Source organism: Ambystoma mexicanum, chromosome 2p (assembly GCF_040938575.1).
Source record: "Ambystoma mexicanum isolate Mex_15411 chromosome 2p, UKY_AmexF1_1, whole genome shotgun sequence".
Classification (NCBI taxonomy): Eukaryota; Metazoa; Chordata; class Amphibia; order Caudata; family Ambystomatidae; genus Ambystoma; species Ambystoma mexicanum.
This window is the reverse complement of record NC_090923.1, coordinates 551,180,762-551,202,157: the sequence shown is the minus strand read 5'-3', so window position 1 is coordinate 551,202,157 and position 21,396 is coordinate 551,180,762. Positions and strand designations below refer to the sequence as shown.

At 43.9% G+C, this 21,396-nt stretch overlaps 1 protein-coding gene across 2 annotated transcripts in view; it reads right to left on the bottom strand.

The window, feature by feature from the left end:
- BAP1 (BRCA1 associated deubiquitinase 1) overlaps positions 1 to 21,396 on the bottom strand; it is a 545,466-nt gene that overhangs the window by 207,255 nt on the left and 316,815 nt on the right. For both annotated transcript variants that reach the window (XM_069644004.1, XM_069644005.1), the window contains one exon: positions 19,891 to 20,033. In XM_069644004.1, the coding sequence (XP_069500105.1) occupies positions 19,891 to 20,033 (143 nt within the window). The remainder of the gene's footprint in view (positions 1 to 19,890; positions 20,034 to 21,396) is intronic.

The window sequence follows — 21,396 nt, the reverse complement described above, 5'->3', positions numbered from 1 at the left end:
CTTCACACTATCAGGTTCTGAGCCATTTAAACTACTTTGAAGGAGGAGCAAAATGGCATTCAGAGCATTTGAAGTAGGAGCAAAAAGGCATAAGTTAATAAAACGAATAGTAGAGTTACTCTTAAACAGTGCAAATAGTTTGAGTTCACCAGAGGAGTTGTCCCAATGCAATAGGTAGGCCAAAGTCAATGGGCTAGAGTCTTGTATAAGTAAAAACGGTTCTGGTGTTTAAACAGAAAAGTCTTTGCCACGGTTCTCAGAAGTAGTTCATAGAAGAAAGATTCATGTTTCGGGTCACAAGATGACTAGGCCTGCAAGTTGCCAAAGTTTCACACACGTTCGCAGTGAGAGGCAAGTTCTCTCAGTTGGTTTTTCACAGTAGCTTAGATTGAAGAAAAAGACGCAGCTGAAGACTTCTGTTCATGGCAGTTCCTGCAGATCTCGCTGTTTCTGAGCCTCAGTCGTGGGAACAAGGTGCCGGTGCATCCATGCTCCCTATCCCCATTCAGCCATATGAGGCACAATGGGGATGGAGAGTGTGGCAATTACCGGGCTGCAACACTCGTAATGGCCAAGTAATTGCCCATTCGTGGGTGCCGGTCCCCGAGGAGAGTTTGGCGGTAGCCGTGCTGTTGATACAGGCACGGCTACCGCCAAACTCCTAATGAGACCCATTGGCTTAAAGAAGTCTTTCTTCAGAAGAGGTATAAAAACCATCACAGGCTCAGTCAATGACATTGACGGTTTCAACATCGTAGAACCCGACCCGAGACTCGATGGAGTAAGAGAGGAATGAGGCGTAGAACTCTTAGTCTTGAGGCTTCGAGCATTCTAACGGGGTCGAAGGCTTTGAGACTGGGCTTGAGGTCACATGAGCCGACACCTTGACAGATACTATCTCGGCCTTACGAGGTGTGATGGGGCCCTGGGCCTTCTTCGGTTCTTTAGAAGGGCAGGAGAAGCCACCTTCTCCAATATTTTTAACATGGAGGCGACAATCGTCCCCACTCGGCCTTAAAGGCGACTTACTTGGGCAAATTACTTTGTATTCGGGAGAAGAGTCGGAAGACGAAGAGCTGGACCTATGATGCCTCTTCATTGCTTTCTTTTGAGAAGCCTGGGATGACAAATGGTGCTATCACCTATAGACCATGAGCGCTTCATGAAGCGCTTCTGCAGCAGCAAACTGGCCCTTGAGCTCCTTTCATCGGAAGATCTCCTCGAAGGAGTCTTCAATGGGGATTTGGCTAAGGGCCGACCCACAGCGAGTTTCCCCTTCCTCTCTTTTAGTGCCTTTCCAGTCATGGACTTACAGGAACCACAGTCTTCCGTCTTGTGCTAGACTCCCAGACACAAATGCTGTGTTAGTCCATGATGGACATTTTGGCACCACAATCTGCAAATCTCTTAAAGCGGGTCTTAGGAATCGACATTTCAAAAAACCAACCATTGACACGACGTCAGTGGAATGTTCCGAAGCAAACTACAGTGGAAAAACAAAACTGAAGTAATGGGTGCATTGCATGCAATATATAATCGATGACGTCATGCTCGAGAGCGGACAGAGGCCGTTGATGGGCATCGAGTCGACGATGCACAGCGCCCTCTAATGAGAAGAAAGTTTCCGAAGCAGCCGACGCTGGATGGAAATATGAATAAAGTTATATGTAAAGCATATAAAGGAATATCTGGCTAGTCAATGGAAACACTACAGCTAATGCCGAAATCAGAACAAAGGCTACAGCTGCAAGGACCAGATTTGGCCAGCTCAGTGAATGGTAATTATGTTGAGAAGGATTTCTAAAAATCAACCCTGGTGGGAAGATTTTAGGAGTCCACCCTAGTAAACAGGGCGACTCAAGAGTTTAGCCAAAACCCAATCACAATTGTGTGGCGAGCACTGAAGGCTTAGTCTCAGGGGGGTGCGAGAGTAGTCTAGACCTCAACGAGTGACAAAGAAGAAAACAATAATTGAGCTTAGGATTCAGCTTAGACAGTCAATGTATAAAAATACTATTAAAAAAACAATCTATTAAACTTTAAGAATATACTAAGAAATGAAAACAGCAGGTAACATTACTCAAAACCATATATCACAAATAAATACATTGCCCAGTATATGGTCAGCATTATTTATTTAAACATTTGTACATAATGAGATGAACAATGTTCCTTTGATGACAAAAGAAAGTACAACAGATAAGAAATCACATGTGACGGGAAACATGTAGCTTTTTACAATGGGGTGAGTTTGAATGACATTCTGACCAGTTGTTGCAGGGGGTTTGGGGAAGTAAATGGCACAGTTGCCGGGGACAATACATGGGTGGACATACACAGATTAAGGACAAGCAACATTAGACATTTAAGTTCAGGTAGGAGGTACGGCCGGGTGCGTTAGGGATGAGACCATGATGGATGAAGAGCTAGAGTGGAGACAGTAGAAAGTGAGGAACAGGGTAGAGACAAGAGAAACTTTTTAGCTAGAAGGCAAACGAGCGGTAGGTTAAAAGGGTAACGCTGAGAAGAGTATGTAGGCTCTTAGCTTGGTTTTAAACAAATTGTTGTGGACGGTTTCTCGGATGTCTAGGGGTAGATAATTCTATGCAAGTGGAGCAAGAAGAGAGGAAGCGCAGGTGCCACAAGGGGTTACTAGACATTTGGTCGAAAAAAATTGGTCGACTGGACAAATGGTCGAACCAATTTGGTCGAAAACCAAATGGTCGATTTTTTTTATTTTTTAATTTCACCCCCTTTTTTTGGGGGGGTGGTGGGTGACCCCCAACCCCCTTTTTTTCTAAAAAAAAAAAAAAAAACCTTTTTTCCCTAAACGAAAACAAAAAAATAAAAGATATAAATAAAAAAAAAATTCGACCATTTGGTTTTCGACCAAATTACGTCGACCAATTGTCTTTCGACCAATTTACAGTCGACCACTTGTCTGGACACCGCCACAAGGGTAGTGAAGGAGGCAGAGCAGAGATTACGCTAAGGTTTGTAGACTTGGACAGATGCAGACAGATACAGTGGTGTCTTTCCGCACCTCTGTTTTGGTAGATTTGAACATCAGAGAGTGCAAAGCCTCCAATATTTAATAACAGAAATTTTGATCGAGAGATCAGAGGAGAGTTCAGGAAAGGAGATGATCTGGGTGTCGTTAGCGAAGAGTTAGTACGAGAATCCAAAGAAGGAGATTAGTGACCCAAGAGCAAAATGTAAAGAGGGGAGGACCCAAGACAGAGACTTGAGGAACACGAATAGTTAGAGGAGTGAGTTGAGAGGGGTTGTTGCTCCAGGAGACAGAAATGGAGAGGTGCCAGGTAGGATTCAATTCCGGCAAGAGCTTGATCATGAATCCCAAGAAGAAAGGGAATGAGGGGTCTTCTTATTGTTTTCTTTAGGGCTTCCTGTCTCTTCACTCTGCAGTACTTCTGCCTCCAGTTGTTTCTTCGTGTTGCGCAAATTATATTTGCTTTGTGCCAGTTTTTTCCCTGGGGGAATTTTGAGTTGATAGCTAGACCAGTGTACAGGAAAGAGTTTGTTTATACAAACTATCTGGCTAAAGGCCACCAACTATTCTAGGCACTCGGGAGAATAGGGAGAGAATGGCTCCAACAGACCCCAGTCTGTGCCTAAAAAATACCCTTGCACTTGATATTAAATCACTGTGGCCTTAATGACAGACCTGATCCAGTCTCCAACATATGCCGATAGTCCCCATACAGTACAAAAGTGTATACCGTGGGTTCAGGCCGTGGGTCCATTAAACAGGACCACAAAGTAGCCCACTACCACCATAGACAAAGCAACAGGGGACTATAGAGCAGTACAGCGGAGGGCGGAAGGATGCTGCTGCAAGTAGAGTTCCAGGCGAGTTCTTCCCTCTATCAGACTCGCCACACTCCACACGCTGCGCAATAGCAACTAAACTCCAAGCCGGCGGCAGTGTCACTGGGCAGGAGCAGGACTGCAGTCAGAGCCGCGTCACACCAGTGTACAAACACCGGGTGACATACGTCCGGAGCAGCTCACTACCAACAGTGGTCCGAGCTAAGCCACACACCACCACAACTCACCGTGCCAATGTCTCCAATGTTTTGCAGCGCTACACGGGTCCGCAGGCCCACAAAACAGGGAGACAATGCTGCCGGAGGGATCCTGCGTTCCCGAACTTCTCTGTGCCGGCAGGGTCCCCTCAGTGCTCCAAGCCTTGTCTCTTTCGAGGAAAGGACCTTACAGCCAACAAGACTACGAGACTAGGCGTACAGTCAAGCCGCACTGCAGAAAAGTAGAGTATTGCTAGCAGCAGCTTCCGACTGAACAAGCCCAGTATTATCATTGGCTATCGACGAAAAGAAATCCTCCCAAAACTACAAAGAATATAAAGGTGATCAGAGTGATGGGCAATGTCAAAGGCAGCAGACAGGACAAGGAGAATTAGGATAAAGGATAGGTTGGAGAGTATTAGGTAGATTTTCCTTTTTATGTGACATCCCCTTCACATGTGAGACCCCAGCACTTTTTGTTGGTGTCGGGCAAGACTGTACATAGTAACCCTGTGGGAGACTACACCAGCCTTATCCTATTGGCAATAGGGAACCCAACCTTTGGTATAGGTCTGTATTACACAAGTTGGTAGAGTAACTGAGCAGCCAGAGTTATCTCAAGAGGGGTCAATGTGAGCTGTAGAGGTGCAACAGAGATTCCCAGTGACAAGTATTCAAATGACACTTATACTCAAGGTTTCTTATTAAAATCATTATTTATTAATTTAAACAGTCAGTTTTGGAAAGGGAAAAAGGCAAAAATACACTTCTTCAGTTTCAGTTAAGTAAGAAGATAGGACACAAAGGTTAACAAGTTCACTGAACAGGTAAGTACTTTACAATACCCCAATAAAATATAGGTTAACCCTTTCCCAGCTATACAAGTAACTTATGTATGACTTTTTGAGTGACAGATAAACACAAAATCAGAGGGTAAGAAGAGTCTGCAGGGAGCCAGGACAGCCAATATCAATTGAACAAAGTCTAGGGGAGCTGAGGCACTTCTTGAAGATAGCACAAGTCTTGCACAATGTTATAGAGAATTTGTTGAAAAAGAATCACTGATGGGCCACAAGCTGGGAGGCTTGTGGAAAGCAAAGATGCAAGCAACTCTGCAAAGGGCAGCAAATGCAAGTCTCCAGTGAGAGCAGGAAAGCTACGCACAACAGGCAAGTACCCCTAGTTAGACAGTCCCTTATTTCTGAAGAAAAGGGTCCAGCTGCAGTGCTGCAGATCCTGTGTTCCTGGGCCTCAGTCGTGGGGACAAGAGGGAGGACATCTGGGGACTCCTGCACTACGGTTTGAAGGTCAGTGGCAGCAATGCCTTACTGCAGATCAGCGGTTTCAGCTGTTGGGCTCCCCTCACTTCTGGGGTCCAGCACTCTGTTGAGGTGGCTCAGGCTTGGGTCACCTTGCTTCGGGAGGGTCCTCAGGATCTTCCTCATGCTCGGTCCGGCTTAAAGACGATACACTCGTTTCTGGTGTTCCTGTCCCCTGGCACTCGATTCCAGCAGCAGCAAAGTAAAGCCAGCAGGGAGAGGGGTTCCAGTTAAGTTAGTCTTAGGGTCAGTTGGTCCCACCAACCCAAGGAAAGAAGTAGTCCGCTCCAGCATTCTCTAGTCGATACAATATTTGGAGCTTCAGCACTGCAGCAGGGCTTCACCGGGCAAACCAACGGTCCAGACGGGTGCAGAAAGCTTCTCTTCCAGTTTCTTCCTGTCCTCTTCCAACACAGGAGTAGTATCGAAAAGGACGACCCCGCCAGGAAAATGAGCACAAATAGGGTTTTTGAGGCTGTCGCATGGAGTCACTAAGAGATTTCGCTGCCGCTTTCGAGGACTGTAGTTTTTCTAGGCTCTCATCAGCCTTACTACCAAACAGCCTCAAGCCATCAAAGGGCATGTTGAGAAGTCTGGTCTGTACATCTGGTGCAAACCCCGCTTTCTCAACCACGGAAATCTGCGTAGCACTGTGCTTGATGCCATGGACCTGCTAATACTACCAGAAGTATCCAGTCCAGACTGGAGACATTCCCCCATTGCCTCCTTCCTGTCATTGACTATATTCAGGAAGCCTTCCCTTTCTTCGCCTTCCGGAATATGTTCAGCCACCGCCGAAATGCATTCCCACAGGGTATATGTGAACCTGGCCAGGGTACAGGTGACATTGGTTGATTTCAAGGCCATGCTACCCGAAGTAAACACTTTACGAGCCCAGACATCAACCTTTTTGTCCTCCCTGTCCGGAGGTATGGTTGGGTATGCTGTCTGCCTGGAAGTAGTAGCGGCCTGAATAACCAGACTTTCTGGTGTAGGGTGTCTACTCGGGTATTCTGGATCAGAAGTAGAAGTTCTGTACTTCTTTGGGAGATTGCCGTCTACTACAGCAATGCTATCAGGTTTTTCCCAGTTCTTTTCAACTGTCCTTTGGAGCGCCCTATGGAAAGGGAGAACTTGGTCTTTCCGGGGTCCCCGGAATATAATGTCCGTCACATTGTCTTGTTCAAACGTAGGCGAGGCACTTCCCCAACCCATATTCAATCGCCCTACTCATCAATTTCCTATACCCTGAGTCTGCATTTTCTGCAGGATCAGGTGCAGCAAACTCCAATTCGGGTGATGTGTCCACACCACTAGCAGAATGCAGAGTTTCAGATGGGTCCCTCATTTTTGTCTCAGGATTTATCAGTTCCTCTGGAACTTGTCTAGTGCCATATTTTACTCCAAAAGGAGTAACCTCCTCATCTGAGCCAGATTCTTCAAAAATTGAAGACATGGACCTAAAGATGTCCGATTTTGGTAAAGGTGTAAACCTTCTCTCTTCCTCCTGATTTGTTGTCAAAGGAATCAGTGTTTTCTTCGAGGGGGTCGAAGGAACCTTCAACGCACTCGACGAAGCCTTCGACAAAGGCATCGAGGATAATATAGGCTTCGTTGCCGGAGCGGTCGGCGCCGATGGCGTCGACGAAGTTGAGCTCGACTTTCGACAACTTGTTTTTGATGAGGGAATCGGAGAAACACTCGATCCTCGAGGATCTCTCGACGATTTGTCGACTCGAGATTTATGGGTGCTAGTAGGCTTTACTGTCGTAGTTCCCGACTTCCCTGCGTCGTCCAATGGAGCAACCGGGGTCTGGCTTTTCTGAGGTTTCTTTGAGGGGATCGAGACCACATTCTCAAAGACCTGCATCATTTTTCTCCTAAAGCTTTCCCATTTTGAAGGGGAATCCGATCTAGTCGGACATTGAACCAATTCCGTCGATGAATCGGACAACGACGATGGAGATCTATGTCTCCTTTTGAGCTTTTTAGAAGAAGACGAAGAAGATCATCTCGACCTGCTACAAGATCGGGATCTCTTCGAATGTTTTTTATAACGTTTCGATTCCTTTGAATCGGACGATTTCTTATGTTTTTTAGACAAGGCTTTCGAAGAGCCCTTTGACGCCTTCCGCGCCACCGCTAACTTACTTTTCCTCTCACAGAGGTCCTTCTACTTCATTGACTGATAAGAGCCACAGTCGCCGGTTCGATGGTCTGAGCCCAGACACCAAAGACAGATACGGTGAGGATCGGTGATAGACATCTTCGACCCGCAGTCGTTACACTTCTTAAACCCAGTTTTGGGAGTTGAAGCGGTCGATGAAGAAGACATTTTCTTGACAGAAAATCTCGAAGCGTGCCGTTCACGAGAGCGAAGCAATCGGAAAAACGGAACTGAATGCAACAGGCGCGGCTCGAGCTATTGATGGCATCAGTGACGTCGACACGGTACCGAGCCCGTCGAGGGACATTCGACGCCACAACCACGAGCACAGCGCCCTCTGCCAAAAAAAAATTCAGAAGCAGCAAAGCGGGCAAAACAAATTATCACAAGATGAGGAATACGTGGGAGGACACAATCCATTCGAAATGAGAATTCTCCCTAACAGCTGGACTACTGGATTTCTAGTTAGTTTTCCTGAGTGAAAAGGAATCTTTTTCCACACATTAATTCTTTTACCCTATTTTTGGGATCGTTTTATATTTCCCATGGGAGCGGGGGGAAGAGATAGTTATGGTTTGACCGAAGATAACTTCTGAGTAATCACTGCTGTTCAACCCCTTATCCAAGCGTCAGGAGAGCCCGGAAAAGAACAATTCTCTCCCTTAGATTGGTGTGCCCAATCAGTCTCAAGACGACCTGCATTTGAAGCCATCCCACGACGAGCTGTGGCCTTCATTGGCTGCAAACCACCACAACCCTGGGACCTGTGGCCATTGTGCAGTTCATCGCCTTCCGAAGATTGAATCCTCCCAAAACTTTGGTGGACGCCTTCCAGACCTCCAGAGGCAATAGTCCACTCCTTGAAGTCCCCTCACCAGAGTGCTGGCCCGAAAAAGCAAGGCAAATTGCCTGGGTGATAAACGCTCTTCACTGGTGCTTTGAAAAGGGTGCCAAAAACCACAGAACCACAAAGAATCCTTTGCCTGGAGCCTCTTCACTCGATTGATGCTGCAAGATCCATTCCAGTGTCCCTTCTTTCATCTGCCTGACCAAGAATCCGGTGATCCGATCTACTGCTGCTGCAATGCAGGCGCATTGTTCTGCAACCTCTTCTTCACATTCAAGGTACTTTGAGACTCTTGGTAGAACTTGCCTAGAGTTGCTTTGCTGCTCCTGTGATGCTAGAGTGCTGATTTGTGTGTGGGAGTTCACCCATCCACATTCACATTCACCCAGGCCAAACACTTGTGTGTCTATCCCAAGAGCCCTGAACCTTTTCCCCCAACAAAAAGTGTTATTCACTGGCTACTGAAGACTTCCTCTGGAACTTTTGGACTTTCTACAGTTTGTGCCTTGCCCAATTCGCCATCCAATATGACCCTGACACACTCATAACTAGATAGGGATGGACTACTAAAGCCTAAGGCCTCTGTGAAATTATTACAACCATTTACCTGCTTTATGTTGGACTTGTTTCATTCCTTTTTACCCGAAACATATATTCTGAATGTTATTACAAAAGTGTTTAACTTACCTTTGACTTGCTTACTGTCATTCTACAAGATTCTGTTCAGTGCCTTTGTTTTTTTAGGAGAGGGATGACACAGCCCGTTTTGAAAATAGAAGGAAAACAAGTGGAGTCGAAGGACAGGCTGAAGAGTTCAGCGCGTTGAGAGGCCATTAAAAGGGAAATAAGCTTGACTAGCTGCAGAGCAAGGGGGTCTGATGGGGCATGAGAGGGGTTAGCCTTCATCAGTAGAGAATGCTTCTTCAGTATTAGTGTGACTAAAGTGGGAGACTGAGGCAGAGTATGATAGTCGAGTAGGCGGAGTGTAGCATGGAGGAGGAGGCAGTGTGAGGAATGTCAGGAGAGAGTTTCTCATTTTGGAAATGTTTGCAGCAAAGTATTCGGCTAGGTCATTAGCTGTGAGAGCGGAGTTGATCGTCATAGGTTTAGGTGGAGTGAGTATAAGGTGCTCTGTAGCTTTACCTACAATGCATCAACAGCAATTAACCAGGTAAGTCGGGCAATCAGACGCTGGGAAAATTAATGGAACCAATACAATCCCAATTCCCTTTTACTTAATAAATCCATCACTGAGATGTATGGGGTGATGTATGAGGCATAGAGCCCAAACATCACAGGTTCCAGTACAGGTTTCTCCAGGTAAGGTATTCTCATAAGCATGCAAGAGGTTTGTGGTGGCGATATAAAACATTTAACTTTGAAATAGTTGAACTAAGTATTCATGCAAAGACAGGCAAGTACTCCCCTCTGTCCCAGTCACAAGGCTAGCCAAGGGGTAAGGTACTTGACCCAGGTTTGATGGCCAAATATAAGCACAGAGGGAGTCAATCAGCATGGGGCTTGGCAGTCAATGATACCGTATGGAGAACAGGGGGTCGGGGACAGAAACAGTTCAGTCTACTTACTCCCTGACTCAGATCTCACACTGTGGATCATCCAGGAATCACTTGGGACACTATTATATGTCCTTTGTTTGGGTGAGGGTTGCCCAGGGGTTACAACCTCAAAATGCAAGCCTCAAACAATGAGGTATGCAGATTTTCACAGTGCAGACCGCTTCAGGACCTTTCACAGGAGGAAGGCCATTTCCAATGACTGACCACTTGCAGTCGGTGACAGATGATCGTCCAGGCGCCGTCACAGAAGCAGTTTCCTTTGATTGTAGGAACCTTTAATTTTGGAAGGAGACTTCTGTCACAAGCTGGCAACCACCAAAGTTCCAAGGCTTAACACAGAACAGCAGCAATTTCAGCAAGGTAACTGGTCAGTCCACCAGGCAGTCCGGGGACCTTTCCAAATGCTCTCGGGCATGCAACTTTAAGCGGGAGTTGAGCCTAGTTGGACCCACTAATTCATGGGTTAAAGCACCGACAAAGGTCTTCTAAGATCAAGCAGAGGTGCAGGGGTTCGCCGGGCCATTCACGGGAGAGGATGCTGGTCAGCTGCAGATGTCCTCTGGCTCCTCTTCTGCACAGGAATCTTACATTCAAGGTAGATCTGAAGAATGGTTGCAAAAGGAGTCCTCTTATCCAAAACTGGAGCGGGAAATAGGTTCTAGCCAACCAATGGTAAGAAAATGCACCATTCAAAGAGCCAGTAGTGGTCCAATGAGGGACAATTATTTGTTTTCAGTTTCTGACACCAAAAGATGTTCCATGGGACCAGACAGTCCCAGCTCCCTCGCTTTGACAGACAGCAGTTTTCCTGGGCAAGTGCATGATCTTATATGGGATTTCCTGACCTGAGAGTGTAGGAAGAAGGCCAAACTACAATATGGGCAAAGAACAAGCAAAAAACCTTGTGGCACAGCCATCTTTGGGTGCTAGCCACCTATAGTAGCCATTCGCAGTAAACGTGAAATTGCACGAATAAAATATTGGAACTATAAAGACTTTACTGCTGCCACCAGTTTGTTTTAGGCACATATACAAGTAACCAAAAACCCAAAAGATGGAAAGTATGGAGCAGTGTGCAATGGACAAAACACAGGAATTCCAAAAGAGAGACAGTCTCTCAACACTGACAGTCTTAGGGACTACAAGAATGATTGTTGGTAAGTGGGCACATCTGTAGTTTTTTTATTCTTCTTATGAGTTCAATTTTCTGATATTCAAGTTCTCCTTTTTATTCAAGTGTGGTGCAAACCCAATATTGATAGTCTCTGTGTCGGGTGCGAAATTAATTAGCAGAGAGAGAACATAGGCCTGTCAGCCTTCAGTGCGGGCTGCACACTCTTAAATCCACTTAGTGGTTATTAGTTATTGTCACGTAAATAGGTGATTCCATTCGAGGTAAATTCAAAACAATTGAATACATTTAGTTCACTAGTTGTAATTATCCTCAACTGAGGTATTTATTTATTTGAATTTTTAAAGCGCCCACACAGCCTGGGGGCATCGAGGCAGTGTTACCGGAATATGTCTTAGTTGCGTATTTATAACACGCTTAATACCCAGAGGTTTCAAAGCGCGGACCCGGGGATCGAACCTGTGTTGCTTCGTGTCATCTTGTTTCCAAGGCGAGCACATTGTGCTGAGCTATCCTCCCGGGAAATGAGGTATGTGATGCTTCATCAATTATGCACAGATGCATCAATGGCCAATGCGTTTCGGACTACATATGTCCTTCATCAGGGCGTGCATTATTATCTGCCAGCATTCGTATCTCTTAAGATCGTGGCCGAAGGCTTTTCACAGTCGCCGACTCAGGCCACTTGAAGACTTGATAGTGCCCTCCTGACACACCAACTTCATTCTCAATTTGTAATGACATGAATCTACTCCACATGTCCGCTGCAGTGGTGTACTCCTCCCGACACCAGCAGCTGTAACTCACATTCACCATACTACTCCGACATGACCACCACCCATCTCACACTCGGGCTACATGTCTCTCCAACGGCCCTGGGCAGTACTCAATAACAAACCATAACATTCTGGGCTCCTGAATCAGCACCTGCAGGACATTCCATGATTACACAATTCCACAAACACAGACGTGCAACAGGGAAGGAAAGAAAGATACAACACACCTCCTTTCCTTAGGGAAATGAAAGATGCACACCTAACACAAAGGCAAACAGGAAAGCACAATACAACAAAGAGAGACAAAGTTTGCAGACCCCTACCCCCTCCGTGGTGCCTGGACTCACGAAAAGTTCAGCTCTTGAGATGGTTAAAGTCACAATTATTAAAAGAATATATGAGATCCTACGAGGGTTCCAGAACCAGGTGCCATAACAGGGCTGAAATATCAATGATATAATTGGCTATTGTAAGGGGTCAGAAATGCGAGACGGACAAGAAGATGAGTTTTCTCACAAGTAGCCATTTTATTAAACAATATGGGTGAGATGAACGCTTCGCTTTCCCTAAACTAGCAAGTATTTCCCCATCTGTCAAACTAATACTTAAAAAACACTAATATCAAAAAGGTATCTGTTCCTCACGCTTGTACATACAGCAAAATCATATATATGATATGGCCATTCAAACTCAAAAAAATAACAGCTATTTTCAAACATACTTTGTGATCATGTATCCTTGTAAGAACGGTGAATTCCGGATTTTACAAACCAAAGTGCAAATCAAGAAAATTCTTTTCAATATCCAAGTTCTGCTCCAAATACAACATACAGTTCTTTTCACTACATAAGCCCTACACTTGGCACTTGGATTATTTTATGGCTAAACAGGATGTATCACTGTTCAAAATGATTGTCAAAGAACCACAAGTTCATGCTTGATAAACCAAAAAAACTGTGTTCCAGTCAGTATTCAATGTAACTCCTCATCTTTGAACAACTACTTTCACATTTCTTTTTCACAAACAAAGTTATCTCAGGATGGCTTTAACACAGATCATCATAACATATTAGCGGACTTGCCAAGCTTTTCTTCCTGGTCCACTAACCTGCAAGGACTAACCACTAATAGTCCCATTGCTGGTAAACTCGCCTGCCAGGATAAAACTCCTAACACTACTACAAGTACTCTGGGTGAGGTGTGCGTCAAACCTTAGAAAAGTCTTTGACTTTCAACAACATTGGGGTTCACAACTTCTTCCATAATGGTACAATACACATTGATACTGATTATTACACTAATTTGTTTTCCACATGCAATGCAGGTTGCATTCATTTCCCCTTGATGATTTCAACAAGGGGGGCTTCTCTCCAGCCACCTTTGGTTTCCCTCTACACCACCAGTTAGTTGTTGGTAATGTTTCTTTTCCAAATGTCCCTTATTAGGAAAGCTGCATCTCCTTTTATTTATAATTGCCTTTCTTTGGCTTAAGCAAGGTTGGGCATCATTTTCTCTTTAAAAAAATGACCCTTTGTGTAGATTATATTCGTTTTGTTCAAATATCGTTCTCTCTTTACTTTGGCAATGGTGGTTACAATGTTTCACCACCCGGTCTCTCTCAATATAAGTGTTATGCCAACAATCCTTTAATTCTTTAGTTCGGTATTCAAACAGATTGCTTTTAGTCAGCTGTCTATTACGGAGCACCCCGGAGGTTACCTAACGAAGGGCACCTCACCGGTCTTTCCTTGCGCATCCATTCGACTCGCTGCCGCTTCTAATTCTTCTCTTGTTGGGACTTGGGTGCCTGACAGCTCCGGTCACACTGCCGTTGCTCACGCCTTCTGCAGAGCTTCGCTCCTCGCATACTCCGGTGAACGCCAACCACCGGAGTAGGGCACAGTTAGGAGAGCTCCTCTCTCCCACGGGCCAGCCAGTCTCAGCACTGCTTACCCTTGCACAATCTCTGCATTTAGAATTACCAACTCTAATAACTCTCTTTGCACTGCGTTTCACAGGAAACACAGCTGCAATTCCGGCATCCCACTGCTGCTGTCTAATGGCCTGCACCTGAAAGAGCTCTAAATATTTAAAAGTCCCATCCAGGTGTGGGTTAGTAGAACCACTAGACTGCACAGTACAGTTCTGCACCTCTGAGACCCTCTTCCTCGTCTAAGTATCTAGAGCATTATGGGACTTGAATTCCCCCAATGTTCTGATTCATTTGAACCTTATCTAATTCACTCTGTTTAAATGATTTATAGAATAGATTTTTAAAGGAGATTTTCAAAGAAATTAATGGTTGGTTCTTTGTTTTATAATTCCAACCTAAAGGTGGAATTATAACTATCAGAAGTAGTGGTATTGACTCTCTAATCCTTGCATAGATCATTCCCATGGTGACCAGAAGGGTTTTTACCACCGACAAAGTGGGTAATTCTGGGAAGGGAAGTATTACTATGACAAGCCATTATGTATTGCGGTATCATGTAATCTCATCCTCAGAAGATGCATACTGCATCTCTTCTAATAGTCATTATACTCCCTTGGTGTACGTCTCCTCCCAGGTGATCCACCCGGCTAATACCATCCCCACTGTTAGGATCTGGTAGCGGTGGCCACATGGGAGAAGACTTTAGGCTGGGATTTTGTGAGGATTAATCACACTATGCAGGAATAACATACTATTCTGTGATGCACATGAGTATCTTGACAAATACAAAGGGTGAGAGAAAGGTGAGACTCACTAAGAAGCACTTGTGCAGGCAAGAATATTTTAAAGGGACTTTATGGCAAGATCATAACTCTGCGTAAGGGTTTTATAAGAGACAATAGTGAACTGCAGTACTTTGTGATATTTTGAGGTATGGTCCCCAAATATTTTGAGCAAAGAATGCTAGAAATATCAAATGTCGCACCAAGGTTGGTTCTTTAACATTGGTGCTTTTTGGAGAAAGACTGCAATGTTAGTAACTCAGCCACTAAAACTGCACTAGGAAATGCACAGATTAAAGAACCAACCATAAAGCAACCTCTGATCATCATGATATTCTAGGCTCAAAATATATCTGCAGGCATTACAGCTCAATATCAAAGTATTATAGATCACACTTGTGGCTGGGACCATGGCGTGTTACGAAAACACTAACCCAGTTATGTAGATTGATAATACTTCATTTTGGTTTACACCAATTACAAACAAAATTATAATATAAAGTACTCCGATATAAAATAGTACTTAAAATATGGAATATTCACTTATAGCCATACTTTTTAATAGAAAAGCGGAATTAAAAGTTTCTTTCCAGACGCTTAAAAGGAGGCAATAATATACTCACATAGATCATTCACAAAACTTCCCTCAACACTAGACAAAAGAAAATTTGGTGCCTCTGAGACAGAAAAAATACTATTGCAGATAAAATGTCTTCTCAACCACTGTCATCTAGTACTCTTGTGAAAATGAGCAAAAAATGCGACAAATCCTCTATAGCACCACCCGCAGGTACAGTACTTAGTGTTAATGGTAATGGTAATGTTAAAGGACATTTGTACCACGCACTATCACCACCGAAGTGGTGCTCTGGCGGCTCTGAAAAAGGGGAAGAGAGGGGGTGTGTTAGTGGGAATAAGCTGGAAAAGTGCAAGAGCAGTGATGTGCTGTTGGCAGCCTCAGCCCGGTGGGTCCGTTTGCTGGGCTTGGGGTATTTTACGGTCCGTAGTCGTCGTGTGCTGTTGTGCAAGTCTATGTGTGGTTTGTTTTGTTGTTGCATTGTTGTGAAGTTTGTGCGGATTGCTGCTTTTTAGGCTTGTGGTTGTGTTTGGTTAGAGTTTGAGAGGTGTATGCAGAGGGATGGAATTGTTAGTTGGTTGGTTAGTTGGCATTGCTGTCCATTGCAATTATCAGAATCTATCTAGGTGCGGTACATGCTGACATTTACATTTCTATCCAAATGCAACACGAGCTAAAGTTTAAAATTCTAAGTGTGGTGCATGTTAAGAATAACATTTCTATCTAGGTGCGGCGCAAGCTAAAGTTCAGAATTCCATACGAGTGTGGCACATGCTAACAGTCACACTTCCATCTGGATGCGACGCAGTATTAAATTGCCATGACATCCGGCCCCTTGATGGTAGAATATTTAATCTCACCATAGCCAAAATAAGTCTTTGATAGGAGAGAATCGGGCAACAACAAAAAAATGATTAAGATTTATGGCTTGATCAGATCATATTTTCCTCACCTTTGTTTTGAGCTGCCCCCCACCCCCCCTCGCCCCTAGCTGCTCAATATCAATGCTCAACTTTCTACATAGTAAAGAGCATTTCTTATGCAAGGGATAAATATCATGAATGGCAGCTTTGTTAACTCTTCCATCACAATCATAATGTTTGGATTGTCCCAAGGGCTTGAATGTAACTTCCGAAAATAATCATGAAATCTAAATTCGGCCCATACACAGCTATTTAGAGCCCCAATTTCGAGGGCAAGACCTAAGCCTGGGTTACTTGGACCCATGTCTAGCATCTTCTTTAAATAAGTACATAAAATGCAATCCAGGGGCAGACAACACATACTGCCCCAGATTTCACTACAATATAACAGATGAATATACCTTTGCTTCAAGCCCCTGAATACATTTATCCAGATGAAAGCCACCATATCTGATACAATACTTGAGACCAAACAGACCTGCCCGTAGACTATTTTCCAGCAGCTCTAAATGTGCACACCATGAGCAGTTACTCTAAAATAGAACACCTAGATAGGCGTATGAATCGCTAACATTAATACTAAATTTGTTTATACACAGATATTGCCTTTTGTTGGTGCCAAAAATCACTATTTTAGTTTGATTTAAATTCAGGCTTAAACCGTTTGCTTCGAAATAGCCAGCTGCATATCTCAAGCTGCTCCTCAGACCCTTGATAGTTAAATCTAATAAAATAGCATAGTCTGCATATAAAAGAGTTGAGTACATAAACTGGTTTAAGAGTGACACGGTTAGACCTAACCTGGCATACAATCCAAGAGAAAAATAATAAAGAGGCCATTGGACAGCCATGACATACACCTTTAGTCAAAAACTCCCTAGCTACCCCAGATCTATGGTGCCCAATAACAGAAGCCCTGGTGTTCGAATACAAGCAGATGATTAATTGCAAAAGGGGAATCGTCAAGCCCATTTTGTTGAGTTTATTCCACAAAGGAGAGCCATCTTGAGAATCAAAGGCATTTGCTCAGTCTAGGAAGCCTGCATATATTATAACCCCGCTTAGTTTTACGTATTAGTCTAGGATAGTTGAGAGGACAAATACATGATCGAATGGCATAAAACCTTTTCTAAACCCATCTTGCTGAATGGGTAATCTGATTTTCCACCGCCCACAGTTCAAGCCTAGCCGATAAACAGCTAGAAAAGGTCTTAGATGCACTGCCCAATAGCAGTATGGGGCAGTAGCAATCATGATCGGAACATGAGCCCTTTTTAACAACTGAATTAATTAGGCTCTTAGTCCATATGACAGAAGAATCAGAGAGTAAGTAATTTGAGTGAACACTTTCAACAAAATCGGAGCCCACCATTCTGGGAACCACTTATACATTTCTGGCCTGACACCATCAGGGCCTGGTGCCGGTGGGTGGTGGAAAATAACATATTAACCATTCAGCAAGCAGGGTTTAGAAAATGGACGCATATAGTGCCTTTAATGACAACCAACACTTCCTCTATTGAAAAAGTAATGCTAGTGCTATCACTAGAATTTTGAAATACAAAAGCAGGAGATGAGTCCGCTTTAAACAGGATAGTCCTAAAATGAAATACCCATTCAGATGGTGATATTAAGCTAACTGCATCATGTACATCTTTGAGAAATCCGCTTGCAACAAGGTTCCACAAACCTGTAACATTGCTCTCCCTTATAGTCCCCTCCAGCTGCTCCCAGTGGAGCTCAATAAAGGATCTTTTCTTAGCCTTTAAAAGTTGTTTATACTCCCGCTTGAGGTTATACATAAACTCTACTGTCTTCAGTTTATTCCTGTTCGGTTTATTCCTGGCAGCAAGCCACAAATTACATTTAGCTCTCGCTAACCAAGAAGCATAATTTTCTGCTCCAGTTTGGTGACCAAAAATAAAGAATGGAGGGGGTACACACACAATTTGGCAATAGAGACAGTTAGTATCTAATATGCCATAAGAGTGGCCCCTGAATCTTCTATGAGGTCCTGAGCAAAGAAATTCTCGCTTATAGTCTATGTCTGCTAGAATGGTTACTAATTTATCTTTAGGCAGCTTCATTGATACCAGTGCTAAAAGTAGTTAATCAGAATTAGCAGAAGGCATAAAGCCAAAATTTGGCAGGGCCGTATTCCATGAGACAATAAATGGATTATGATCACTCTCGGAAAGCTCAAAGACCACAACGTCTAGCACTCTCCTAAAGGAATAGCAGTCCACCAAGCAGTAATCAACCAAAGAGTTTCTAGCACGAAAACTATAAGTATATTTTGGGGGGGGTCATCACCAGGGCATCTCCCATTCACTTCAACTAGGGAAGTATAATGCAAAAAGGAATCGAGTAGAGTCCCACGCAAATAGCCACTTGTCATATTTTGATTTCTCATAGAAATGCCAGAGGACACTTTTAGAAGAATCCTATCCGGCTCAAGCTCTGTGGAACCACGCAGCTCAGCATTAAAATTGCCCATTAAAATTGTGCTGGAAACACTCAATTATAAGAAGGTCCGCTAACCTACCATTAGATGTTAATATATTTATTTAATCCTCCTTTGGATCCAAGTAGATATTACCTATAAGAAGCTTGTTATCAGCATTATCACCCTGGGAAGTAGAAATTATTTTATCAGAGGGGCTAGAGATGTAGACTGGGTTGCAACCAAGGGCCCTGCGCACTAAGGTCGCAAGGCCTTTACATGGCCTACCAACCCTCAATCCCTAATGGCCACACAGATAGGTACCCAATATTCAGAAAACAAATCTATCAATTGGTAATCATCTGTCAGCCAGGTCTCCTGTAAACACAGTATGTCATCATTTCTGAACCAATTTCGCCAATCAGGATCATCTAGTCTGTTACGAACACCAGCCGCATTCCAACTGAGCAATTTTAGTCCAATAGTAGAAGAGCTAGACAAATCATGCGCTTTACCCAATTCTTGGCACCGTTGGACATTGTCAATAAGACCGGTATCTTCAATTATTTAAGTACCTGCTCCTCGGTGAGTGTCATCATTCCCTGCTCACTTTTGTAGTACATTGTGGTACGTTTATCACTCATGCATGCTCTGAGAAACAGGCTAACTTTACTTTCATTAAAGACTGAAAGGAGGCAGTTTTCCAATGTCACCCGAGCTCGCTGTTTAACAAATACCAAAGGGTTTTATTCAGGCTAATATTAAAAACCTAGTACAATAGTGATGAATCATATACTGAACTTTTAAAGATAGGCCATGGGGAAAAGCATCCTTCAAATGAACTGCAAATGGCTGATTGCAACGCCAGGTTATGATGTGGGATCTGATAGACTTCTTGAAAATAAATGTTTTTAGCTGTTAAAGTTTAGGGGGTAAGGCCCAAAATAGAATCCAAGCTCTCAACTCCACAAGGACATTCTCATGGCATCTCATGACTGACCCCCCCCACTGCTTTTTCACGGATGCTAGCCAGGTTGCAGGAAACTATTCAAGAAATCTACCTAAAACATCTTAGATTTTTCACCAGAGTTGTACAATTTCGGTATTTTTACAACCATTGTAGCCCACCGTGGATTTTTGCATTCAATGGAGTGAAACTGCACAGATGGTGTTACCTGCAGTATTACTGAAGGGAGGGGATATCGAGCTATTGGGTGGTTACACCTGCAGCATTAGGGATGTGGGAATTTCTAGTTGGTTCAGATTACCCAATATGTTGAGGCACTTAACTTAGTTAATAGGATATATTTCAACGTGCATTACATTGATGGTGCGTGTTATTCATGTGTACTTGGGAAAAGCGCTTACCGTGATCTGTAGGGTACACCTTTAGCCCATCCAGCTCAAACAATCGCCCTTTTATTGGCACATAACTGACAAAATGAAATGCCTCCATCGTTCGCACTGCACTGATGCCATTCTGCTTCTCCGGTAGGTGACGAGGCTCCGGCCTGCAAAGAACAACAACTATATAAACACAATTCCAGACTTTCATCAAAACACAACACATTAAACGGGCGAGTTAATAAAAGGGGACACACACACACACATGATAGAAAGGCCAGTTGATGGAGAAAGTCCAGGAGAAGAGCAGGTTTTCAGTTCCTGGAAAATATTAATTTACATTCTCTGGTCAAGTACCACTTTTGTAATGTGTATCAACCTTACTATACTGAAGAATACATGGATAGCAGGTTGCGCTCTATAAATGTAAGACAGGTCAAATCTGTAATGTAACATAGAATCACATATCCCTAAAAAGAAGCTGTACCCTACCGATAGGAAAACAAAATAATAATCATGACAGCATCTGTAGCAAAGGACACAAAACGAGGTGCTCTGTGTGCTTGATATTACCCAACGTAATGGTACTCACTTGACCACCCTGTGAAGGATGAATGATTGGGTTGAACCACTAGGATTTAAATCTGATGTTCATATTGCAGGTAGATTTTACCACTTATATACTGGCCTTAAATTAAGACAAACTATCTGTATGTACATGGTCTCCGTCTCCCAAACAAAACATGATATTGGCTAAATGATTTCATTTTCCTTTGCTGGATTTTGGTGAACTGCAAATTCAAAACATTCAGAATAAGGCAACTACCAGGAAATATTTGTTTAAATATTTTATTTATTGTGCCCATTGTTTAAATTAAAGTTTACACGAATAACAAAACAGTTAAAAGTACGAGAAATTTAAGTTTAAGAAAAGGATGACTATTATAAACCATCTTTGAGATTTCAAACAGAACAAAATGCAAAAAACGAATAAAACACCTGAGATGCATAATCAACCCACCCTCCATAGAATGGTAATATCCCCCCTTCCACTTTCCCCCATGCTGATCCTGCCCATCCCATGTCCCCCACAAAATGCTGCCCACTCCTGCTGTCCGCTACCCCCCCTCCCCCTGCCTGCCTGCGACTGGATCCCTCCCCAACGTCCTGCCTCAGTTCGCCTCCTGCATTTCCAGGTCACAACAATGGTTCATCCCCTCTTTCCAAGAGGAGAGCCCCTGTTTCGACGGGCTCCCCACCCAGCTGCTATATCCCGCTTGGCCACCATCACCCTGTCTTGATCAAACTTAACTCTTTGGAGGAAGACTGCTTACCCCCATACGTGCAGTAGGCAGAGCTTCGGGCAGTCCAGCACTCGTTTCCCCAGGACTCTTGTTAAAGCTGCTTGGACTGCCCCCAGAAGTGCCGAATTCTTGGGCAGGCCAAATAGTGTGTAAAACAATTACCACCACTGCGCCACAGGTGAGGCAGTTAGGGTCCAGGGCCCTCCCCATTTTGTGCAGCCGAGCC